At 43.6% G+C, this 24,414-nt stretch overlaps 3 protein-coding genes across 3 annotated transcripts; all 3 read left to right on the top strand.

Annotated features, from left to right (window-relative positions):
- Positions 1-2,189: 2,189 nt before the first annotated feature.
- qng1 (Q-nucleotide N-glycosylase 1) lies at positions 2,190-6,872 on the top strand (the record flags this gene model as incomplete). Its single annotated transcript, XM_079735158.1, has 6 exons — positions 2,190-2,378; positions 2,709-2,856; positions 3,985-4,097; positions 4,475-4,618; positions 6,003-6,198; positions 6,604-6,872. The coding sequence occupies 6 exons, from the start codon at positions 2,190-2,192 to the stop codon at positions 6,831-6,833; spliced, it is 1,020 nt and encodes a 339-aa protein (XP_079591284.1). The 3' UTR covers positions 6,834-6,872.
- Positions 6,873-7,591: 719 nt separating this feature from the next.
- LOC307074902 (kinesin-like protein KIF27) lies at positions 7,592-16,279 on the top strand (the record flags this gene model as incomplete). Its single annotated transcript, XM_079735306.1, has 15 exons — positions 7,592-7,889; positions 8,151-8,360; positions 8,854-9,896; positions 10,461-10,604; positions 10,795-10,968; positions 11,238-11,470; positions 11,571-11,695; positions 11,945-12,073; positions 12,356-12,546; positions 12,790-12,852; positions 12,975-13,145; positions 13,411-13,602; positions 14,166-14,393; positions 15,085-15,283; positions 15,720-16,279. The coding sequence occupies 15 exons, from the start codon at positions 7,592-7,594 to the stop codon at positions 16,277-16,279; spliced, it is 3,960 nt and encodes a 1,319-aa protein (XP_079591432.1).
- Positions 16,280-17,236: 957 nt separating this feature from the next.
- On the top strand, positions 17,237-24,308 carry gkap1 (G kinase anchoring protein 1). The gene is made up of 12 exons (XM_079733624.1): positions 17,237-17,293; positions 17,684-17,938; positions 18,237-18,392; positions 19,855-19,938; positions 20,342-20,474; positions 20,840-20,868; positions 21,737-21,892; positions 22,848-22,934; positions 23,076-23,139; positions 23,258-23,328; positions 23,555-23,632; positions 23,862-24,308. The coding sequence occupies exons 2-12, from the start codon at positions 17,705-17,707 to the stop codon at positions 23,901-23,903; spliced, it is 1,134 nt and encodes a 377-aa protein (XP_079589750.1). The 5' UTR covers positions 17,237-17,293; positions 17,684-17,704; the 3' UTR covers positions 23,904-24,308.
- The last annotated feature ends 106 nt before the right edge of the window (positions 24,309-24,414 follow it).

Genomic DNA, 24,414 nt, shown 5'->3' on the forward strand with positions numbered 1-24,414 from the left:
ACGCTGTAGATTGACATTGTCCAATTGTAAAATTAATAAAAATGCCATTTTTTTTTACCAAACGATTTATGCTCGTTAATACATTTGTCTGAAATACTCACTGTATACATTTGGTTGTGTCATAATTGGCACGAAAATACCTCCAATTGTCCCCGAAGAGAGCCAAACGGCAGGTTGTTTGGTCCACAATACATAAAGCATGCAAACCTTGGAGAATTGTTTGTTTGGCCAGATATGAAAGTCTAATATGATAGCTAATTAAGTCTATAGTAAGCACAATGTGTTGCCGCGATAAGAAAATTCTGTGGATGGAAATGAGTCAAAGGAGGATGGCTTTTTAACAACGGTGATCGCAACACAGCATTCAGCCAGCAGTTGATAATGTGCTACGGTGGATGGATGGATGGGGTTCTATCTTGCTATGAATGTAGCCACACTTGCATCCATAGTCCAACCTTGAGGGAGGGAATCCGAAGTTGGTTGGTTTGACTGAGTGACGATAACCAATGTGAAGCTCTGATTGGTCGAAAAGGCAAAAACCAGGTAGTGGAGTAAAGCGACAAACCCACGAGTGCCCTGCAGTATATGCACTGAACTTTTCTACGCCTTCGTGCAGCAATGTGAGTTTATTGAGTGCATAACAATCTATTTTAAATTACAATTTACTAAACTGAGCTTGAACAGGGAATGCATAAATCGACTATTTCCAAACGTTGTTAGGAAATACAGTAATTACTGTCGCTGTCACGGGACACCGTGAGTCCAGGTCCTTAATTCAATGGCAAGTTGCAGTATAGGTTTACATTTTCATTTTTAATGAACTAACTATAAGGAATGAATGAGCATATCATACTGGGTGATTGACCGGTGTCATAAGCCGTCAAAGGTGACTTCAACAACGCTATCCGCCTGTCTGTTGCATGGCATTGAGGGTTAGGATATTATTTTTCAAAAATAAATTATATCGTTTTAGTATGATTGATTTTATATTACATAATGTCAGTTCGAGTTCCGCTCAATGCATTTATTATAAATGCAGTGATCGTACATATCCCTCTGCTTGAACGACCTCATTGAACCATGATTCCTCCCATATCTGCAGATAGCGGACTTTGCCTGCACCGTAGCCTTTTGTTTTAGTATTGTGAGACAGTTCGTTATATGGGGAATAAATGATAATGTTAACGAACGAAATTTGAGCTGGCTGTAATTGCATAGCGCCAACATACTTAATACACAAATGTGCTATTGTACCAGTTAACCCTTTTTTCAAATTCATCTTGGCAGCAATTGTTGTCGTTGTATGATATTCAAATTGTCCAATTAAACAACTCAAGACAACAACAATAAGACGACAATTTTATTCTACATACAAATATATCGACTAGGTCTACGTCAGATGTTCATAATCATGTACTATGTAAAAACCAAGACCTTCCATTTCCTCTTTTAAACGAAGTCGATCTTGGCAATCTACATGACCATGGGATACTACTGTTGGAGTATGGTGATGCTGGAATTATAGGATATGGACGTACCTACGTAATGTTACCAAAGCCAAGTCTAATTATGATGTCTTGGTATAACATGAATGCAGTGGTAGAGCCCTGGCTCGACCTAGGCCAAGGGATTGTAGTGTGTAGCAGGACAAAAAAAAAAAATTTCCTTGGCCAGGGCAAAGGCCTGAAACACTGTGGTCCCAATCATCCACTAAAGCCAGCAGGAGAAATGGGTCAGAATGTGGTTTATATTCAGCTGGCAACTCTGGGTCTATCCTCATGGTATAGCTGGCAAGTATGGAGCAAGTTCAGGGATAGGGTATAGATGTTCGGCCTCATTATTTCCTTATCAACAATATTAAAATAAGAAATACTCAATCTATAACTACGTAGGCTACATCATGGGGCATAAATAATTTAAATAAGTTGAATATTAAGCTTTGCAATGGTTATTCCCATTTATTGGAACATTATTTTAAGTGAAACAAGATGGAAATTGTGTGAATGATTAAATAACAGTTTTCCGTTTTCTCCATTCTTTCCCATTGCTTTTCATTATGCAGTTGTATCCTAACCACCATCAACACCACTACCACCAACGCCACCTCCACTACCAACCGCACCACTAGCACCACCACCACCACCACCACCGCCACTACCACAACCTCCACTTACATCACCGCCAACGCCATGGATCAGCCTCTTCCTCCGCTCGAGTCTGGACGCTTTGTGGCGGCGCGGAGCCAGGATGTGTTTGTGGATGTGGATGGGGTGCACAGAGCGTCAGAGATGCTCTACGCCCTGCGCCACAGTGAGGACCTCACGGCCAGCGGCTGGAAGAAGGCCAACCCCCTGGCCCCCAGAGACACCGCTGACCAGGGGAGTGTCTAAGTAACACACAACCATCCAGACATCCCTTAATCTTTAGCATGAATGTACGCCGATGACAACATTTGGCGGATTCATCATTTGATTTAAATAATGTGTATTGAATAGACCAGCACTGGGACCGGAAAAACTATGTTAATTATGTATGAGTTATTCATTGTCTCAACAGAATGTAATCATTTCCTGAAAAGGAATTAAAGAGGAAAGAGTTTTCTGAATGCGCTGCATAGTCCTTTATACAATTCCAATCGGTCATTACTGGTGGCGATATTGTTACATACGTTCCAGCTGACTATGGATATTTGTCGTTCTGAAGTACAGGCATTGAACTGGGTGTTTGTGGTGGATACCATGAACTTCTCCTTTTGGCCAGAGGAAGAGGACAAGCAGTGTGAGGTGACCTACAAAGGGACCATATACAGAGGTTACATGACTCTTTGTGCTGCCATCACCAGAGCTATAGAAGAAGGTGAGAGAAATCCAAGAAACAATGCCAACACACACTAATACACTTTTTATTCTCGATTTTATGATTTATTTGGAAATAGTTTGAAAAATCAAAGATAATGCATGACATAAAAATATTTTAATAAATAAAATGACCTTTATTTATTTAAATATATTTTTGTTAAATTAAATAAATTGAGCCCTATTTCATTTTCCTCTGACCATATTTGCCACAATAAATTGTACACATTTGATTTGAGATAGGAAAATACTTTTACTTTATCTAACTACTTCAATGGAACTGTTATCAAGGTTGGGGAAAGTCATTTAAGGAAATTATTGCTGCTGATTGTTGATTGTCTAACCAGCAAAACATTAGCCGTTAATGGGGTTTTCAGATTCTATGCAATGAGTAATTTTCTGTTGTCCCTGGAAAAATAAATTTCACAAATACTTTTCTTCAGGACTTTGCAATACACAGGCAGTAGACCAAAAACATACTGAATCATTGAATTAAAGATCACTATTAACCTTGAGGAGTTTTCAGAGGGAATAAAGATTTATTTAAAATAATAATGCTAATAATTAATCTTTAGCATGTTGGGTCTCAATCCCCAATGCATTCCTTTCATAGAGCCTTTTCTTTTTGAAATCATTTTCTGCCCTGCGTTTCTTTCTTTTGACGTCAAATCTAATTCTATATCTCATTATCTGCATTAAACATTGCTCGCACTGCTCGGAAATTGCCTCAACTCTGTGTGTGTCTGACGCCCCTTTATAGTCGGCTGGAAGGACTCTGGATTTGTCTCAATTATGGCTCATATAGAACAGTGTTTCACGATGGGTGTTCGCTGTGGCTGTTCTAATTGCAGCATAGTCTCGGATAAGCACAGGTACCTGGCTCCAGGGTGTGAATCACAGGGTTTGACCGAAGGAGATTAGAACCAATTATGCTTCTGCTACTTCTCAGCAGAAATGGCCACCGTGGAGTTAATTTTCCTGTGATTATAACTAACTGAAACTTTTAGAAGTAGGCTAAAAAAAAATCAAAAATCCCTAAGAGTATCCCATTTTCTCCAGGCCTTTCGACCAGGCCTGCATTTCTCTATATGGCCATTCTTTTCTCCTCACACTCCGTCTCCTGCCTTAGGCGTACCCATTACCGACCCGGAATACTTTTCCCGCATGAGCCTGGAGCAGTTGAAGCACGCCCTGCGCTCGGACAACACCACGCCCATGCCAATGCTGGAAGAGCGCCACCAGGTACGGCCCACCACCACCACACACGTTACACAAATGACACGTACACAACCGGTGTCCTCCTTAGGGCATGACGGCTATTGAAAGCCTGCAGAACTTTCCTTGGAAGCCGAAGGGTCAATCACTGTCTCCCCTACTGTCGCTCACTTGACTCACTGTCAATCACTGAACTCAAGAACTGTCAATCACTCAACTCAATAAGTGTCAATCACTCAACTCACTCACTGTGGTTCCTCACAGTCATGGCTCGTTTGTTTTTAGTATTGGTTGTATCATTATTTTTGGTAGCCATATATTGCATTATTCTTTAACTATATTATTAGGGGTGGGGGGTGTCCGTGTAGAAGGCTTTTGCATTCATGCCTGTGGATATGATTTAGGTTCTCACTGAAGGCGGACGTGTGCTATTAGAAAATGGAGGAAGCTGCAGGAGCTTCATCAGCCAAGCCGGGAATGATGCCCAGAAAATGGTGGAACTCATCGTGGAGAAGCTTCCCTCCTACAGAGATGCAACTATTTATGAGGTCAGCATGATGCGAATCTGCTACTAACTATCTCCACATAGGATGTTATAATGTTCCTGGCATGCTGCTAACGATGGATGTATATGAAGTGAGAAAATACTGGCATGACACTAGCTATGTATATAAATGAGGTTAGAATGATGCTGGTGTGCTACTAACTATGTTATGTATATGAGGTTAGAACGACACCGGTATGCAAGTAAGTATGTATATATATGGGGTCAGAGGCATACAGAATTCAACTAAATAAGAAGTCAGAATAAGATAAATAAATATGAAGGAGGGCAGTTTGATACAAGGATGCAACAATGTGTATGATCAGAATGATACATCATTTAACTAAATAGGAGATCAGAATGAAACGAAAAATGGGGTCGGATAGATTATTGTGTATGAGGCCAGAATGATACAGGTTGATTAGACTTAACCTTTTTTTAATCTAAAGACACCAGCCCCTAGTTTTAATTTTCAGCATTAAAACATATATTTTTCAATAATACACTATCCATTCGCAGAGTTTATGTTGTTCGTTGTGGGAATGGCCAGTGATGTTCGGTAAGCTTGAGACTGCCATCTGCTGGTCAGTCTGGTTTTCATATTTTCATATTTCATTGCAAACACACTTGAAAAGGAAGACGAAGAAACCAAAGTAAAGATAATAATATTGAGAGATAAGCACCGTTTCAAAGGGGCCACAATTCTGAGCACAATCAATCTGAAGTGACACATTCGCACGCACAAATGCACACACATACACCCACACACACTAAGCATTGGAGACACAAGTTGCATCCTTGTGGTCTTGTAATGTTCGTTTTTCTAGAAGGACAGATGTACCAAGAAAGGCTATGCTTTGTCTTCAAGAGGAACACACTGCCTACTTGTTGCACCTATCTGGTTGAAGGTTGGCAAATTAAACCAAAAAAGTGTGTATGAAAACCTGCTTATTTCCCTACCCTTCTTTCCCAAACTGTGTCTTATCAAACAATTGACAACCAAATAACAAGTATTTAGTGAAGTATTTGATACTTTTTTCTAAAGAGCTTTTAAGTGAATGTACTTAAATCTTTATTAGATAGGGGTTAGGGCAACTTGCTCAGGGATACAGGTATGGGTCGGGTACACTGCCGACATTGGGGGTTTGAACCAATAGCTTTTTCGGCTCGAATTCAAACAGTTAAACTGCCATACACTATATATCAAACACACACAGACACACACACCCACACACTCACCCACAGACAGACAGACAGACAGACAGACAGACAGACAGACAGACAGACAGACAGACAGACAGACAGACAGACAGACAGACAGACAGACAGACACACGATAATCATTCAAAATATATCCCTCATTCACTCAATAAATTGGTCCAATTCAGGGGAAAAGCATCTCCTTCTACAAGCGGGCCCAGATCCTGGTGGCGGACTTCTGGGGCATCATGGAGGCCAGGGGGGAAGGGGACATCCCTAACCTGGACTGGCTTACCATGTTCGCAGACTACCGCGTGCCCCAGGCTCTAGTGTATCTGGGTGCACTACGATACAGCAATGCTCTGACGGACACGCTCAAGAATGGTAACCCTGGGGATTTTATTTTTGTATGTTGGCCCGTTTGGCCATGAAAAATCATCCAAGATGATCCACATAAAATAATGCTATTTGTGTCAATTGTTGTTTCAAGTATCGTTTGTCTTGAATCTCTTCATTTGCCTGTCCACAGGCGAATAATTAGATGGCTAATCTAGCTCTGTAAAGTCCAAACCTTAGACACTTGTATAATATACATTTGTATAGAATTACAAATGTTATATTGATTAGAAAAACATTTATAGATATGAAATTCCTCACAGAATAGATTTTTTGTTAGTTGTTTTTTGACATGTTGGTCACTTCCACAGCAGGAAGTGTGTGAATACCCCCTTATTGACCTTCACTCTTAACCTTATCTTGCCCTCCCTGTCTCTCTCCCCCTATACCAAGGTGAGCTTCTGAGGTCTGGGGACAGGAGAGAGGTGGAGATCCGTGGATGTTCCATATGGTCGGTAGAGCTGATTAAAGAGCATCTCTGCAAGCTGGTGCAAGAGAGAGACGGCGTGCCTTGCAACATCAATTCAGCCATCATCGACTTTTACCTGTGGCCTTATGCAAAGAAACATGAACAAGAGATGTCCCATATTCCCATACACCACACACGCTGCATTTATTACTGACCGCCTTCTCAAAATCAAATGATATCTGTATTTTCTATCACAAAGTGATGCTTCTTTGAAATTAAGTGCATATTAAAAACAGGAATGTCGTTTGACAGCATTTATTGGCCTGCGCTTTACTTAATTCATGAGATCTGTTTGAAGCAGAGAGATGCACTTTTAAAAATTATAGGTTTAACGTTCTCTTCAGCAATGTAATTTAGAAACAACTGAACACTGTAAGGTAGTGCAGTGTCTGTACTGCCAAATGGTGTCGCTGTTGCTTTCGTGGACCGTCGGAAGCACTTCCTTTGTTTTCGTTGACTCGCTGCTGTCACATCGATGGCGGTTTCCCAGGCAACCACGGCAACGACAGACCCACAACAAACGAGACCAGGTGCTGAACTGGCCCGTTTCTCAATTCGCGTTTTGTTTCAGGACAATTTAAGTTGAGGTATTTCATGTCATATTTTTTTTTGCCAAAAAAAAACCTTATCGCCACACACTAATCATTTTGTGGCATTATATTGCAACTATGATAAAGTCATTATAGAGGTCGCGTTGTATGGACACAAGTTCATGCAACGCAGTTAACGAGTGTAACTTGTATTCAAACGTTGTTTATGCGACCATTTTCTAATATCGGAAAACTTTTAAAAGGATTTACGTATGTATACTTCCAATTCTAAGCGAATAACGCTCCTGACAAAGACCATGCGGTGAGTTCAAAACAGTATTGAACTGGATTCCTCCCATTCCCACCTAGTACCAAAGTAAAGATGAACGAGGTGTGTGTCAGGGTGGCGGTCCGCGTCCGTCCCTTACTCCCCAGAGAAGTTCTCCACAACCACCAGGTGTGTGTGCGAGTGGTGCCCGACACGTCCCATGTGATGATCGGGAAGGATAAGACCTTTCCTTTCGACCACGTCTTTGGCTGTGAGTCCAGCCACGATGAGCTGTACGAGGCCTGCGTCCACCCGCTGGTGGAGTCGCTCATCGACGGCTACAACGCCACGGTCTTCGCCTACGGACAAACCGGGTCGGGGAAGACCTACACACTAGGAGGGGGACTCGTTGGTAAGTGGACGACACAGTAGAATAATAAGTCTCGCTTTGTAAACTCGTTCACCCGTAATACAGACGGATGAACTACAAAATACTATGTATTGTCAACATTTTTATACAAAACCTTTAAAATCCACATGTTTTGGCCATTTGATTATGAAGGATTTATCAGGCATATGGCTGTAAAGACCGTTCATATGTGACAATTTCCTAACTTCCAAAAGACATATCTCGTGCCTCCGACTCTTATCAATGTCTTGCCCTCTCCTCCAGATGAGGACTGGGGTATTATCGGCCGCCTGGCCCAGGATGTGTTCCAGCTGCTGGGGCAGAAGAAGCCGGCAGGGAAATGTGATAGGCCGATGGAGCACACGGTACGGGTCTCCTATATGGAGCTGTACCGGGAGGAACTGAGAGACCTGTTGGAACTCCACACCAACCACAAAGAGCTGCATATCAGAGAGGACGACCGGGGAAACACAGGTCAGGATGGGCACACAGGCAGCTTGTACAAGAGCTCACATGCTGGGGATGAAGGGGCAGGGTAATGTAGGCTTACCAGGGGTGTTTAACTTTCAGAGTTAACGTTCACTTGTGTCTTAACACCATTTAGGGCCTAATGATGATCAGAGATGGGGTCAAAGCTAGGGGACCTTGATTATAGGCCACAGTACAGTAGTTTATTACGAGGGTACAGGGTAGTAGAACCTTATATTAGCCCAATGCCTGGCTCTGATCCTGATGCCAGTGGAGTTGTCTGTTCTCACATGGGTTCACATTGGTTTCCATTGTGTGCTTCATAAGGGAGCCTCCTTTCCCGTTGTATAACACTGAGTTGTGTGTGTGGCGGTCAGTTTTTCATGGACCCAGCTTGTTTGAGGCAAACCGTATCATCTTAGGGTATTCATTATACAAAACCTTATACGTTGTACTAAAATCATTAACAAGGGATTCATCCGTGTGTTATTCTTTCCAGTGGTGGTGGGAGCCAGGGAGACGGTGGTCCGCTCCGCCGACGAGCTCCTCAGCGTCCTCCAGGCGGGCAACGCCCTGCGCCACACGGGCACCACGGGGATGAACGAACACTCGAGCCGCTCGCACGCCATCCTCTCCCTCCAGCTCACCCAGGGCCGCCACGGTGACACGGGCCACGCCGTCCGCTTCTCCAAGCTCCACCTGGTGGACCTCGCCGGCTCGGAGCGCGCCGGCCGGACGGGCAACACAGGCGTGCGGCTCAAAGAGTCGGTCTACATCAACGCCGGCCTGCTGGCGCTGGGTAACGTCATCCGTGCGCTCTCGGACCCAGGGCGGGGTCGCCGTGGCGGCAACTTGGTCAGCAACAACAACAACCACAACAACGGCGGCGGTGGCGTGCACGTGCCGTACAGAGACGCCAAGATCACGCGGCTCCTGAGGGACTCGCTGGGGGGGACGGCCCACACGCTGATGGTGGCGTGCGTCAGCCCCTCCCACCACAGCATGGCCGAGACCCTCAGCGTTCTGCAGTTCGCCCACAGGACACGCCACGTACGCAACCGCCCCGGTGCCGCGGTGTCCCGGTCGGACACCAAGTCCTGCCCTCCCGTCTGGGACCCCGGCGAGGCCCGTCTGGGGGAGCTGGCCTACGAGGTGGAGACGCTCCGAGAGCTGCTGAAAGAGAGGGAGAGAGAGCTGGGGAAGGAGAGGGGGAAGGCGGGGAAAGGGGCCGGGAGGGTTGAGAAGGAGGAGGAGGAGGAGGAGGAGAGGAAGGAGTGTGAGGAGAGCTCCGAGAGACACACAGACCTCGAGAGGACAGCCAGTCAGGAGGAGGCCTTGCATTATCTCCACCTGGCCCATCAAGCTGCTGAGCTGTTGAAGGATTTGTCCACACCAACCCTTAGTGCCCCGATCAGGCAGAGGGTGAAGGATTGGCAAGAGAGACTCGTGACTTTGGAGCATTTAGATCCGACCAATGAAAATCCAGATGAGGCCCAACCCCTCACTGTGCTACAGCTCAGGCGAGAACTCAACAAAAGCCAGGTAGTTATGCAACATAAGGGTACACACAGATAAATATCATGTCCACATGGTACTTCAATTATCATTATAGGGGAAATAAGCCCCGATGCACCAACGCAAAGGCGAGGTCTCTTGCCTCGCCCTGCAGGGGCTTATTTTCGATAATGACCGGCGCTCTGTACATTATCCCGCTTATTACACAGCCACTTGCCAAAACGAAAACATTTTTGGCTTACTATTTCTATGCTTATCAACACTACGAGTGGTAACAAATTATTTGTAGAAAGACACACTGTGTGAACTTTTTTTTTTTTTCGTTTTGGAAGTAGCCGTGTAATAAGCGGGATAATGTATAGAACGCCGGTAATTATCAGAAATAAGCCCCTTCAGTGGCTGTCGTGGCTTATTTTCCCGATAATGACCGGCGTTCTATACATTATCCCTTACTTAATGACTACACTGTAGTTCTCTTTAAAGATTCCTGATAAACAATTTTCAAATAAAGAGTGAAAAGTTGCAGTGGATCGCTAATATTACAGTACATTCAAACCGTAATTATATCAAATCAATGATCCTCTCTCTCAGGAGGCTTTGGCCAGAGCCAAGCAGGAATTGCAGCAGAAAGAAGAGGTGCTCCGACAGGCCCAGAGGGAGATACAGGAAGTGGTCTTGGATAGCAAGAGCCAGTTGCAGGCCCTAGAAGAGGAGAAGGAACGCACACGCATACAGGTAAAGATGTGTGCAATGCTGTGTGGGGGAAGCAATGGTATATTAACTAATGTAAAGGGATATAAGTCCTGATTTATGAATAAATGACTACAGCCCAGCTGATTCAGATGAAATTGAGGAATGAATTCAAATGATATTATAGGTTCTAGGTCTTTTTCCCTATGAAGTGTGTGTGTTTGGACGTTTGCAGACTGGACACCTGGTGGAACAAGAGATTCTGATCAAACGGCTTCGTGGTGACCTCATGACCTCTAGGCTAACCTCGGGGAGCTCCGTGGAAATGGCCCCCTCTGTTCACTCTGCCAGGAGGCCCTACAGCGCCCCCCTGGTGGGGGACAGCCGGCGCCACCAGCCTGCTCGGAGGGTACGGTTGTTGTAACACAGTATCTGTTGGTGGGATCTCACTTGTAGCTTAATGTCATGGGAGATTTAACTAATTGTTTTTTGGGGGGTAGGGTTGTTTCATGAATAATCTTTGTCATTTTCACGAGGCAAATAAAAAAACGGGTGCCTCAAATTGTTGTGTACATCCATGTTTGCTTATGTGTGTGTGTGTGTGTGTGTGTGTGTGTGTGTGTGTGTGTGTGTGTGTGCGTGTGTGTGTGCGTGTGTGTGTTGGTGCGTTGACTGCAGATCCATACGAGTCCGGCAGCATGTTCTTTGGAAAGAGTGATGGCAGCGTTCAGGATGCGTGGTCATCTCCTGCTGGCGGAGATCGAGGAGAAACAGGAGGTCTACTGCCCTTTCATCAAGCAGCATGAGGGGAAGGGGGGAGACAGAGACCAGAAGGAGAACATGGAGGTGGAGGAGGAGGTGGTGGACGATGATGAGGATGAAGATGGGGAGGAGAGCCAAATGGGATTCAGGTGAGTTAAAATCTCCAACAGCTTGTGTTGGTTGCAAGATAAGCAGATGTCCCTCTTATGAGGATCTGATATCTGGCTTATTGTTGTGTTGTAACGACAGACGTTCTCTGAATCGCACTTGGACCGGCCTTCAGAAGAGTCCAGACCAGAAACACAACGGGACTGAAACTCACCAGAAGACCCACAATGGAGACCTGTTGTCTCAACGATCCCAGCTGACACAAGGTAACCCTTGGCTTGCTTTTTGTTATTTTAAGAAGAACATCACCATTACAGATAGTTTGTCTGACGTCCTACAAAAATAACTGCATGGCCTACATAACCTCTGTACTTTTCGTAGGCATGCTTATGTATGCAATTAACATGAAGCTCAAGTCCTCTGGCATTCTCAAAGGGAAAGATTAATCCGCAGCACAGTCCATGCTTGGTTTGTATTCTGTCACTGTCGTTGACAACAGATTTTGCTCTCCACAGAGATCCATGGGAAACCAATACATCTGAAGGAGGTGGGAGTAGGATCTTGCCCCATTCAGCGGAGAATCCAGGATTTGTCCATCAACATGCGCATGAAGGAGCAGCTCATTAAAGAACTCGACAAAACAAGTGTGCTTCCTCCCTCATAAAATATTATGTTTCCAACCCGCTTATGTCAACATTTACTATGCAATAGTAGAGCGTTTAAAAACCCTCCGTGGTGTTTATTTTATTGCAAGGTGTTAAATGACTCAATATTATGAAAGTTGTTACTCAACATGTTCTCGTAAGCCTGGCTTACTCGAACAGGCAAGCCAAGTGGAGCCAAGGCTCTGCCAGAATCAATTTAACATAATTCTTCCTGAGGCAAAGGTGGTTATTACTCAGTGTGGATCTTGGTCTGTGTGACAGGCAGGGATGCCAGAGCCATCGACACACATAAGGAGGATGGCAGGAAGGCAGGCGTGTTGAGCAGACTGTCCCTGCAGAGCCAGCAGGCTCGGGCAGAGCTGTACCACAGCCTGCAACACCTGAGCCTACAGAGAGAACGACTCCGAACCAGCCTGAAGCACCACTCTGCAGGGACTCAGTCCGTCAACAAGGTTGGAATGCTATGTGCAGTTTATATTATCATTTTAATTAATATTAGCAAACCACGTATAATAATGATAATAGTAAAAGCAACAAAGGAGGAAAGTGCTTTACATCTAAATGAGCATTTTAGAAATATTAAAGTACAAATACAAATAGTTTTTTTTGCAATATTTTGGTTAGCTATTGGGATAACTGCTGCATTGAACAGAGCAGTCAACCATTCAGTTAATCTTGATCTCTTGTATTTGAAGGGCTTAATAATAGAGGGAACCAGCATCTCCCAAAGCAGACTCTTTGAAGGCACACAAGAAGAGGTGAAACTCATAATGTAACAATATTATTATTAGAATAGTAATTAAACTATGTTCTTGTTGTTACACCGACTGTATTGCCATTCCACTACTAATAGCCTAATTATCCTTCTTCCTGGTAAAAGGAGCATGATGGTGATTGGCTGGAGAGGGAGGAGGAGCGGGCCCTGCAGCGGAGGGCGGAGCTCCAGGAGCTGGAGGCGGAGCTAAAGAGGAGAGAGGAGATGCTGCTACGCAAGGAGGCGTGTCTCCAGCAACGCAGCAAACTGGAGAACAAGAGGCTGCGTTCCAGCCAGGTGTGTGTGTGGGTGTGCGTGCTTGAATGTGAACGTATCACATAACACAACATGTTGTGGTTACCTGTAACTTATGGCTTTCCTTTGACATTGTAAAAAGTTAATCACACTTGATCAGCAGACTTATCTCACTTCCATTCATCATAATGATTATTTTTCTTCCAAAGGTTTTTGAAAACTTCCTCCCAATGCAAATAAAATTGTTTGTCATCTTCTTTTATTGAAATCCAACATAACATTGTCATAGTCTCCATCCTTTTCTCAGATCCTAAGTCAGGATCTCCTGCGTGTTTCGACGCGACTGGAGTCCCTCGAGGAACAGCTTGGGGGCAGTGGCCAGGCAGGGCACAACAGAGTGGTCACCGCCGAGGAACTGGAGAAGGAGAGAGACTCCCTCAGAAAGAGGAGAGACATCCTGAGCACACAGCTCCGAGATGGGAAGGGGCTGTCCACAAAGGTCAGGACAAGAGACGGTGACTGTGTGTTTGTGTTTGCGTCTCCAGAACTAACTACTGCTTTTTGTTCTATCCGCTATTATAATGCAATATATATTATATCCCAATAAAGGGAGCCATACATTCCCAAATTAAAGCTGGGGCAGGCAATTTATAAGACATTTTTTCTCATATTTGTTGAAATATTCTTTTCATCCCAACACCAATCAATAAATAAAGCGCTCTGACAAAAAATCTGCTAACGATGGCTGTGGCAGGCCTGTAATCATTTAATTCAGGCCGAATTAATTGATTGAATGGCCGATTGAATGGCCTCCCCCTAAACACTACTGTGTTTAGGGGGAGGGACTTTGGAGAGAGGCCTGAAGGGAGTCTTGGGATTTTTTCTGTAGGCTCATTGTTCGGTAGGATAAATCTATCTTATTCTGACTGGTTTCTCCAAATTGCCTCCCCTATCTTTAATCGTATGTAATATAAGCCATTCCCTTGAAACCTGTGTACAATCATTGAATTTGCACATGTATGCTAACTAAGTAGCTATTATATCATTCATTTCTGTGTCCAGGAAGAGCATTCCCTGCTTGAGTTGGAGGAGGCTATAGAAGTGCTGGAGGCGGCTCTGGACTTTAAGAACCAGTCCATTCAAGACAGGCAGAAGCAGCTGTCAATCACCGCCATTATCTCCCACCAGTCCCAGACCACTGAACCCTCCCAACTATGTAATGTCTCCAGGAAGCTGAAGAAGCTCTCGCAGACAGAGGCCTCGAATTTGCTGTTAAAATACTTCAACAAGGTGAATCTCCGACATACTCACATACAGTTGACAAGCATACACATTATTATTTCAGTGAGCTACAACCGTCTACTAAACGGCTCTGTATGGTCCAACTGGTAGAGGGTTGTGCGAACACTGTCAGGGTAAGGGGGCGGATTTACCCACTGAGCCAACCCATGCTCAGAATGAATGCACTCTTGTTTGCACACATGGTATTGGTGGATGCTTTGAATCAATGCATCCACCCCGTGGCATGGATCAGTATAGAGTTCAGATCCAACTGGATGACATTATAATGTAATGTAAATGCAAAAGATAACAGCACGTATTACTTATAGTATACCAATACGTAGGGCTGTGCAATTAATCAAAAATAAATCGCGATTTTGATTTTTAGGTCAAACGCCCTGGGAACTAATTTTATTTCTATTGGACCATTTTTTTTAAGGGGAAATTTCAAAGTTCTCAGTTACAAGTATTTTTTTTTAAAAGAATGCTGAATAAATGCATCATGTTTTCAATCTCAAAAATAATCGTTTGAATAATCGTGATTGACGATATTGACAATTTAAAATATTTTTTCCTAATCTAGCAGCTATACCAACACGTCAATAGCCCAAATCTCCTATCAGGATCTCATCGTTATATCGGTTGATCATCCTACTGTGCTCCACCACCACCACCTCAACCCTGCTCCTCCCCCCTCCAGGTGGTGCGCCTGCGGGACGAGTTGCGTTGCCTGCGGCTGTGCTGCGAGGACCTGCGCCTGGCCGCCGGCGAGCGGGAGGGCCAGTACCGGACGGCCGAGGCCGCCCTGCAGCACCTGGTCCTGGACACGGACCGGAGGCTCACCCTGCAGCAGCAGCAGCACCAGGGCAGCATGCAGCTGCTGCTCAAACAGCTCAGAGGTACCAGGGAGGGAGGGTGTGTGTGTGTGTGTGTGTGTGTGTGTGTGTGGGGGGGGGGTTAGTGGACAGGGGGCTCATTAGTGCTCAGAAAGTGGCGGGGGAAATATGTTGGAACATAGAGTGCTTTGCAACATGACGGTTTGGTTGAGTATTTTCCTGGCGGGCCTATTGGTAGAAAGCCAATTTTGTAAGAGAGTTTGTTTCTTGTTGTTTGGTTCCATGTATGACTTTATGTATCCGTCAATAAGGTATTCATGGAATTCTCTGTCACATTTTCTGTCTGTCTGTCTGTCTGTCTGTCTGTCTGTCTGTCTGTCTGTCTGTGTGTGTGTGTGTGTGTGTGTCTGTGTGTGTGTGTGTGTGTGTGTGTGTGTGTGTGTGTGTGTGTGTGTGTGTGTGTGTGTGTGTGTGTGTGTGTGCGCGCGTGTGTGTGTAGAGGGGGGCTCTGGGGAGGCAGAGCGGGCTGTGCGAGCTAGGCTCCAGCAGCTGGAGAGGGAGTTGTTCTTCTACAAGTGTTCCAGCCGCCAGCTGAAGAAGAAACTGAAAGAGCTGCTCTGTGATCCTCAACAAACCCCACAAGAGCCCTCCGCTCAACCAGCACTCCCACACGAGGACCCCCAGAGGAAATATGCGCAGAAGAACACAAAGACACCCTCTCGACCGTCAGAGAGCAACACACACAGCACTGGGACGCAGGCGCCGACACAGGCAGAGACGGGCCAACACCCAACCGAAGCATCTTCCTCGTCGACCTTTAACCTTCAAACGATCAAAACGACACAAAAGGAGCCCTCTTATATTCAGAGACATGCACAGGGGCCTGTTGGGGAGGGGCCAGAGATCGCCACGGTCCGTGTGTCTCGCAGAGAGCTAAGGGAGATCCCACCCTCAGACCTTCAGGTCCCTCGATCGGCCACACGGGGGCGCCATTCAGTAGTGAAGACCAGCACAGAGTCCATACTGGAGGACTCAATAGAGTTATCTCGAAAACACTAATTTAAACGAGCAAAGACAAGGGTGCCTTCTTGCCTACTAGCAATAGTAGTAACACTGTTTGGCAATTGGTAATATGCTATAACTACTAATCAGAATGGCAACCTATTAGTTCATGTGTTCTGTTTTCTTTTCTCTGGTCTAATGACATTCCATGTGGGTTCCTCCCCAGTTGTAAAATGCAGGTCGAAGTTCAATAAGAAACAGTTGCGAACTAAATTAAGATAAGCTCTTACAGGTTATTTATACATATTCATGTCCTTACTATTTCCAGGGAGACTAACGGTGTAACATTACTCCAGAGGTAATGACATTTGCTGTGAAGGCTATAATCTCAAAGCCAGACTAAACTAAGGGGAATAAACATCGTCATAAACAATTTTTAGATGTAAAACAACCTCTGTGTAGTAATTCAATTACCACTATCCCTGTACTTTTTATTTCTCAGTAATCGACATTAAAGTTTATAATAGTTGAGTTTCAGTCTTAGCATTTCGACATCAACCCATTTGAATGACAGATCGAACTAGCATTAAAAATGCTAGGTAGTTTAGCATTTAAAATGCACACAACAGAACATATTGATGTGAGTACGCACTGTAAGTGTGTTATGTTGTAACGTAAAAATATGGTTGGATTGTTTAATTAAAAAATCCTAACTAATGTGTTGGTTGCTTTTACTGATATGTTGACCTAGTTTGTTTCTTTGGGGAATTCATAGCGGTGTGGGGTAAACTCCTAGTTCCTAATTTAGATCAATCAAGTACTTAATTTTGTTTTCAACTGAATTCTGTTGTGAGGTTTAAATTAAAGTTTTTCTCTTTCTCACAATTCTTTCTGGCTCTGTTTTACTTGTTAAGATAATATCACAGCATTCTGCAACAAAATCGAATAGCAATTTACATACACCGGGACATGGGCATGTTTTTGGTCCACCCGGCTTGCTGTACATACTCCTCCGGCGAGCACTGCTGAACGTGTTAGTTACTAACAGGACACTTTCTTTCACAACTAAAAGTAGGTTTTCACCAACAATTTGTCACGGGTATGACATCCAAAATACTTAACGAGTAGTGCTGCAGTACGTGTTCATTTTAAAACGGTGAACGCGTTTGTGGTTAATTTCATTGAGCCTGTTCTCCACTTGTTTGGTTAGCTTTGTCCGGCTAACGATGTGTTGCTTAGCGAGGCTAAATGCGATGTAATGCTAGCTGCGTTTTTTTTTTTTATGATATCGCAGCAATATCTGTGTAAATGAAACCGAAAGACTTTGGCCTTGACGTCACGTTTCTACATCAACCTTATTGTTAACGTTAGAACATACTTGCCTTCAGAACGATTGTCACTCCCACACGTGTGGTTCGGTGTAGTCGGAGGTTCACACAGTATTTTTGTCTTTGTGAACAGTTTGCTACCTACATTTGATCAATGGCATCGTCTACAATGATCAATGTCCCCACCACCGCGTCCCGGTTCGCCCTGCTGCAAATCGACTCTGATTCGGACTCTGAGGGTAAGAGCACTGGCAAAGCCGGTCGCGACTCGTCTGGGAAGAACAGACCGGGTAAGACCACGGCAGCTGGCAAAACGACTCAGAAAAACGACCAGAAGAAAGATAAGAAGAAAAAAATGAAGGACCAACAAAAGTGCGAAGTGAACGAGGTAAGGACGAGAGCAAGCCACGAATAGGTAGGCCTACATTGTAGATGAGCCTTATTACCACAGGTTGCTCACACTGCAGTTTTACTGCCAACCGGTGGTTGATAGAATAAATAAAACTTGATTATGTGATTCATTCGCTGATTCTAACCTATTCATGTATTCAAAGCTGTACGTATTGGTACCTTAACACTATGCAATGTTAAAATGATGCTGTCTAGAATCATTTTTACACTAGATTCAGACTGGAGCCTATTTGTCAAGATGTCAAACTATTTTTATTTATTTTCTCCCATTTTAGTTAAGAAGTCTGGCATTCAAGAAAATCCCTCAAAAACCTTCATCCCAACCACCGACCCTTCAGAGTGTAGCCAATGTGCTTCTGAATCCAGGGTTAGGTGACCAGGGTACTCCACCACCAGAAGGGTGGCAGCAGTGGAGGCAGAGGGATGAGCAGGTAAGAGCAGTGGAAGCCCCGTCACTCACCATGTTGACATATGATGTCTGTGTCAGTACGTTGCACTATGCACACAGGAAACCTGGTTACTGCCGTAACCAGGGTTCTTAACTGCCATTTAAGCACAGAAGGTGGTTTTTCCCGATTCTCATCCCATTTAGTAGACGTAAGATGTCATGCCGTTCAAAGCACTTTTTAACCGCCAAGGGAACTTCTCTTATTTTCGCAGATATATCCACATCATATTGTTGACGGCGATACTAAAAAGTCAGTCTTGATTTGTATAAAAAAAATATGTTCTTGTCAAATGTCTCAACTTCCGTAACCCTAACCTGTTGCTATGAAGACGATATTATACAGAAAAGGTGTCAACAGGATATCCACTGTAACCTATAGGGCTGTAGTCAACCAAAGAAAATCATGGCAGGCTAAAGATTGATTGCTTCAGATTGAACATCTGAGTTTTGTCTATAGATTAACCTAATCTGCCACAGTGCACTCCTCTCTACCTGGTAGCCTAAATATCACCTAAGGGCTGTGTGGAGGGAGTCAGTGGGTTTCAGATCCACTCATGGATGACGCTGCAATGTGTCCAAGTTGTCATGTCTGATATGTTTATACTCAAAGCATATCGGGTGTTAAACAGGAAAGTTTACAGAGCATCGCAGCAAACATGAAGAAGAATTACTTACGCCTACCATTTTTAAAATGCCAACACACTTTTGTGTCGTCCTTCTTAACCCATTTGTGCCGGCTGCTGCGCGGCGCAACATTGTCATCCTTAAGTTGGGCGAGTTATAACACAATAGTTAAATTCTAACACAATACAGCCCATCATTCAACAATAAAATACATTGATCTGCGTATAATGCACCCCAGAAATAATGGATTAAGAAGAGTTTTTTTTCCTTGTGAAACTATCAACAGGAAAAATGAGACTTGTGTAACAAATTCCAACCAACAAGAACTTGACAGGCCTAGTAACCTGGTTACCCAGCCTAACCAGCTTTCCCCTGCATGGGATTGTATTGTTTGGTTCATCAGACCTTACGCCATGTCTTGGATAAATGCAGGACAGGATTCAGTCTGCAGTGCAGTGTGCTGTTATTCTCTGTCGAAAATATAGGCCATCTCTGTCCTCCATATCAAAACCAGGCTTATGACCAGGTTGGTGTTTGTAATTTAAAAAGTGTGCTTTTCGAGTTGGTAATTAAATGTTCCACATATTAAAACGACTTCTTTCAGCTGAGGTCTACCACAATACTTTAAAATGAGCGTAGTGAAAATAACGTGACATTGTGCATAATGTGCCTCTGTTCCCCTGCTACTTTCCTCTCTGACCCTGGATGAGAAATCCTGCGTATCACGTACGTTATAAAAGGACAGATGTATATGCCCTTATATCAAGCTTGGGCTCTTATATGCTTTCTTGCTGAGCAGTTGTGTATGTGCTCCTCTTTAGATAACCAGTGAACTTTATGAGGCAGACTTGGAAAAGGCCTTGATTCTGAGCAAACAGGACTTCTTTGAGCAACAAAAACATCAGGTATGTCAGACAGACAAACTAATGACCCACACTATAGGATCACTACAGTATATCGGCTAAGCTTTAAACCTTTCTTTATATGTTAATAAATCGACCAGCCTCCCTTGAGAATGTATTCATATTGACCATGTATATTGTATACATACTGTATATTGTATACTCTATACAAACTGTATGCTGCCCCCTAGAGTCCTGTCCTGAAAACCTATTCCATGCATACAATGTCCCAGCACTTGACTGGAAGAATGTGTATTTTTGGGGCCTTGAAGAATACATACAAAGTTAGGCTGACAAATACAATGTTAAGCTCAAAACTACTTTTGATAGTTTAGCTGTATTAATTTGCTTACTTAGCCATGTAACTAGGTCAAGTCTGGTCATGCACACCTTCTCTGTCCAACAGAAAACGACAGACGCATCATCACCCAAGTCTCGAGGGAAGGAGGGAGGAGGGAAAAAGGAGAAGAAGAAGGGTCAACAAGGGAAAGACAAGAAGACGGTTTCTCTGCAGAACTTCCAGAGTGACGGTGCTGCAGGTGAGGGGATGCTAGGGCCTTCCCAACCCCACCCCCACCCCCCGGCTGGTGGGGTTCCCTTTATTCCCAGAGGGGTCTGTTACAATCTGGTGCATTTCATCATTGAGCTGATCTTGTTTTGTGGTCAGGGCAGATCAATTCCCTTAACTTTCGACTCCCTGCTGCATTTGCTCTGCATCTGCTTTGTTGTAATCATGATAACGTAGTAGTATTAAATACAATTTATAATTGTGATTATTTTGCCAGACACCGTGATTTGAGATTAACAGATTATCAATGACATTTTTATTTTATTTGCATTGGCTGAATGTTATTTATATTGAATATGCATGTTGAATATTGACACCATTAATTTTTTCTTTCAGATAATCTTGGTAAAAAGCAGGAGAAGGAGGTGAGCAGTTTTCTGGTTATTTTGTATATAACTTGATTAATCAACCTGGCAATGAAAAAACGACATATTTTCTGTAGGAATTGGGAGCAAATTCTGTCAGTCTCTAGTAGGGATCGACCGATATGGATTTTTTAGGGCCGATACCGATGCAGAGTTTTTTTCATCAGCCTTAGCCGATACGCCGATACAGATTTTCTTGAGCCGATATTTGGAGCCGATAATACCCTGGAAATCCAGAGTTCTCGCGAGAGCACAATTTGAATTTGCTCAGCGAGTCACTCAGGGAACGAGCAATATACTTGTGTATATTCTGGGCCTCCCCTGGCCCAGAACATTAATTAATCACATCGATGTATCAATATAGGCGGGCCAAAAGCGTTGCTGTTTTACCAACCGGATACGGCAAGAGTCTTATCTATTGGTTAGACTGGTCTGGTTACGTCACCCCTTGTATTCTTCTAGTTGGTCGTAGTGTTATCCAATGTGTGTTATATAGTGATATTTTCAAATGCATGCTTGGTGCCGCCCCTCGAGTTCGGCCATTTTCATTACTCGTTGCCAGACCCTACAACTTTCTAGATGTGGGTCTGGATTTCCAGGCTAAGACCCTCAATTTCCGTCATAAAAATTACACAATGATGATGACAAATGTTACAATGTCTCAATTTAAAAAAAAATAACATTTATTGAACTGTCTGTAAATCACGCCAAAAAAAAAGAAGAAATCGGCCTATACCGATACACGTAAAAAACGCAAATATTGGCCGATAAAATCGGCCGGCCAATATATCGGTCGATCACTAGTCTCTTGCTTGATGAACACACTTTGAGGTATTTTCTGAATGTTAAGGTCAACTCATTTAAACAGGGAAGCGGAGCAGCCAATGTCGGGCTAACGCAAGACGAGCGCTTCTTCAACAAGCTCGAGGACGACGTGAGCAAAATCGTCCAGAGGGAGAAACGGCAAGAACAGTATTCTACCAGCCCGGCCCAAGAGGCCAACAACTCCACAGAACACGAACCGGTGAGCCTGACTCTGACGCACACCTTGTCGAGTATCTGATCATTACTCTTCTTAGATGTAGAACAACACATATGCATGCACACTAGGGATGGGCAAAAAGATTTTTTTCCGGGAATCAGTTTTTTCACTTCCGTTCTCTATCACGGTTCGTTCGTTTGATTCTTTCGTTATGTCAGATGGTCTGATACGTCATTTGGCAGAGAATCGGAAATTATGGTATAAATGTTAATCACCATGCATGTAGCCTACTACTTTCTAATGATCTGGCGAAATTACCCAGGTTGAGTGTAAATATTAAGCATAATATATAAAGCACATGCATGCCTTTTTTTCCATAAATATCCTTAATACATAATGGGGTGTTGTAAGAATTAAATTGCGTCTTCCAAGTAGCGCTAATAAGCAGTGAAGCACCATTGTGCTTCACAAAACAGTACTTTATTAAAGCATGCAATTGTGATGTAGAATAAAATAAAAAGAAAACATTAAGTGCTTGCATTATATTGAAGCCTACAGCGATCGTTAACTTGTGGTGTGGTGCCTTATCAATTGTTTACCCATGGGCCATGGCAACGCGAATGCTACCTGCTGTAGAACTCTCATTGGCTGAATCGTTTAGAACGTTTTAGACTCAATCAATATAAGGTTGTGGGGAGACAAAGCTCTGTTTGTTTGTATATTTTATTTACGTGACCATATTTTTGTTATACGTTTTAAAAATTAAGGAATCAGTTCTCTTGTTTTGGGAATCAGTTCTCGTTGTTCACCTTCGGGATTCGTTCCTTCTGACTGAATCGTTCGCGACCGACCCATCACTAATGCACACAGACGCGTGCGTGTGTGTGTGTATGGCTGATGTATTGGCTACAGCGTCGGGGTAAATATAAGAGAGGCCCTCTAGGAGCTAGTGCGTTATGATGGTTTAATCGCTATGGAACGTGTGCCGTCTCCGCAGGACCCCAGGGCGGAACAGCTGATGGACGACCTGGAGAAGAAGGACCAGGAGATCGAGAAACTCAAGACCACCATCTCCCAATGGGAGGTGAGCATCGCAGCACTGAATGTTTATATTGGCACTGATTTAACTTGTTGATCTTTTGAGATTTCATGTTCAGAATTAAAAAGTATTTTACCCGTCCTATGTTGAAAGCTTGATATATCCCTGTTCTCTCCAATTGTGCAGGTTAAATACAAAGAGGTGAAGGCAAGAAACGCACAGTTGCTCAAGATGCTCCAGCAGGGAGAGAGTGAGTTTGAAAATGCATCGTCACTGCACCCAAAAAGCTCTTGTATGATATGTATTGCAAATGATGGCGCAAAAGAGGAGTCCTATTAAAAGAGATTTTTTTTTCTTCCCTCCCTTAGTGAAAGACAAAGCAGAAATACTCCTCCACGTGGATGAGCTGCTGAATATCAAAGAGGAACTGTCTTCGCAGGTGTGTGAATGAAGAAGTATAACCTCATCCAGTTTGCAGTCTTAAATTGACTATTACTGGCCATTTGAGCAGTGGATAGAGGATATTTGTTCAGCTATTTATGTTTTATTCATATTTTTTGATTTGTTTGGCATTGTTTCATAGTGACTCCGGGCCATGTAGTCAATCCTAACTGTTCCAAATGTATGCTGAATAAAATTTGTTTTTTGGTTGTTTGATTCTTCAGGTAACACTATTGCATGCGGCCCTTGAACAAGAGAAGTCTAAAGTGAAAGGACTGCAAACGGATCAACCCAAACATCAGGTAGGAATACTTGACGTTGGCATTCTTATTTATCGTAAACATAATCTAAACGGGGTGCAGGAAGGCTGGGCTGTTCAACTGTCAGCCGAAAGATAGTGGGTTTGATCCTCCGTCTGTCCCCTACCTGTTGGCATATTAGAGATGATAAACCCCTTCCTGCTCCTCAATGACACATATCCAAATTCAGTCCGGTCAAATCCTAACATGTTGTTGTCTTTGTGTTTGGCAGGGGAACAAGAGGGGAAAGAAGGGCTCTGAGTGTGATCTATGAAGAGTCCAGCACTGAATGTGTCCCCCGGGACAAATACATGAAGAAGACGCTGCTGACGTTTATTTCTCCTATTTGTTTTGAGAGAAAAAAATGTTCCCCCCTCCCACCTCTGGGTTGTTTATTTTATTTCTGTCATGTCAGCAGACTATGCATGCCACTCTTAACGCATAAATCGAGACATTTCATGGCCCACCTATTGGCATCAACAGCTGTTTTGTTATTTAAATCTTTTTTTAAACAATGCTCCGTTGAGTTTGTTAGGAAGGTGGTATGTTATCCCGCGCTGCCTTATATCCGCAACATGATGCTACGGCATCCCCATGACATCTCTGGTTGAAACCCTTGGCTTTATGCCAAATTGTTTATTTTCCTTATCCCACTATGAAGTTAATAAAACTACTTTACAGTGAAGTGGGTGTCTGTGTTCGGGTTAAAGTACTTAATCACAAAATTGCCGTTTTTAAGGGCTTCGAGTGGCAACTTAAAACCACAGCTCCATGCCTGTAGGAGG

This window comes from Pollachius pollachius, assembly GCF_949987615.1.
Source record: "Pollachius pollachius genome assembly, chromosome: 1".
NCBI classification, from domain to species: domain Eukaryota; kingdom Metazoa; phylum Chordata; class Actinopteri; order Gadiformes; family Gadidae; genus Pollachius; species Pollachius pollachius.

What these genes read in the sequence shown, in the direction of transcription:
- gkap1 (XM_079733624.1), top strand. Translation starts at nt 17,705, where the DNA reads ATGGCATCGTCTACAATGATCAATGTCCCCACCACCGCGTCCCGGTTC. An exon ending in GTAAAAAGCAGGAGAAGGAG is followed by an intron (nt 20,869 to 21,736) that starts GTGAGCAGTTTT and finishes TCATTTAAACAG; the next exon opens with GGAAGCGGAGCAGCCAATGT. An exon ending in CCACCATCTCCCAATGGGAG is followed by an intron (nt 22,935 to 23,075) that starts GTGAGCATCGCA and finishes CCAATTGTGCAG; the next exon opens with GTTAAATACAAAGAGGTGAA.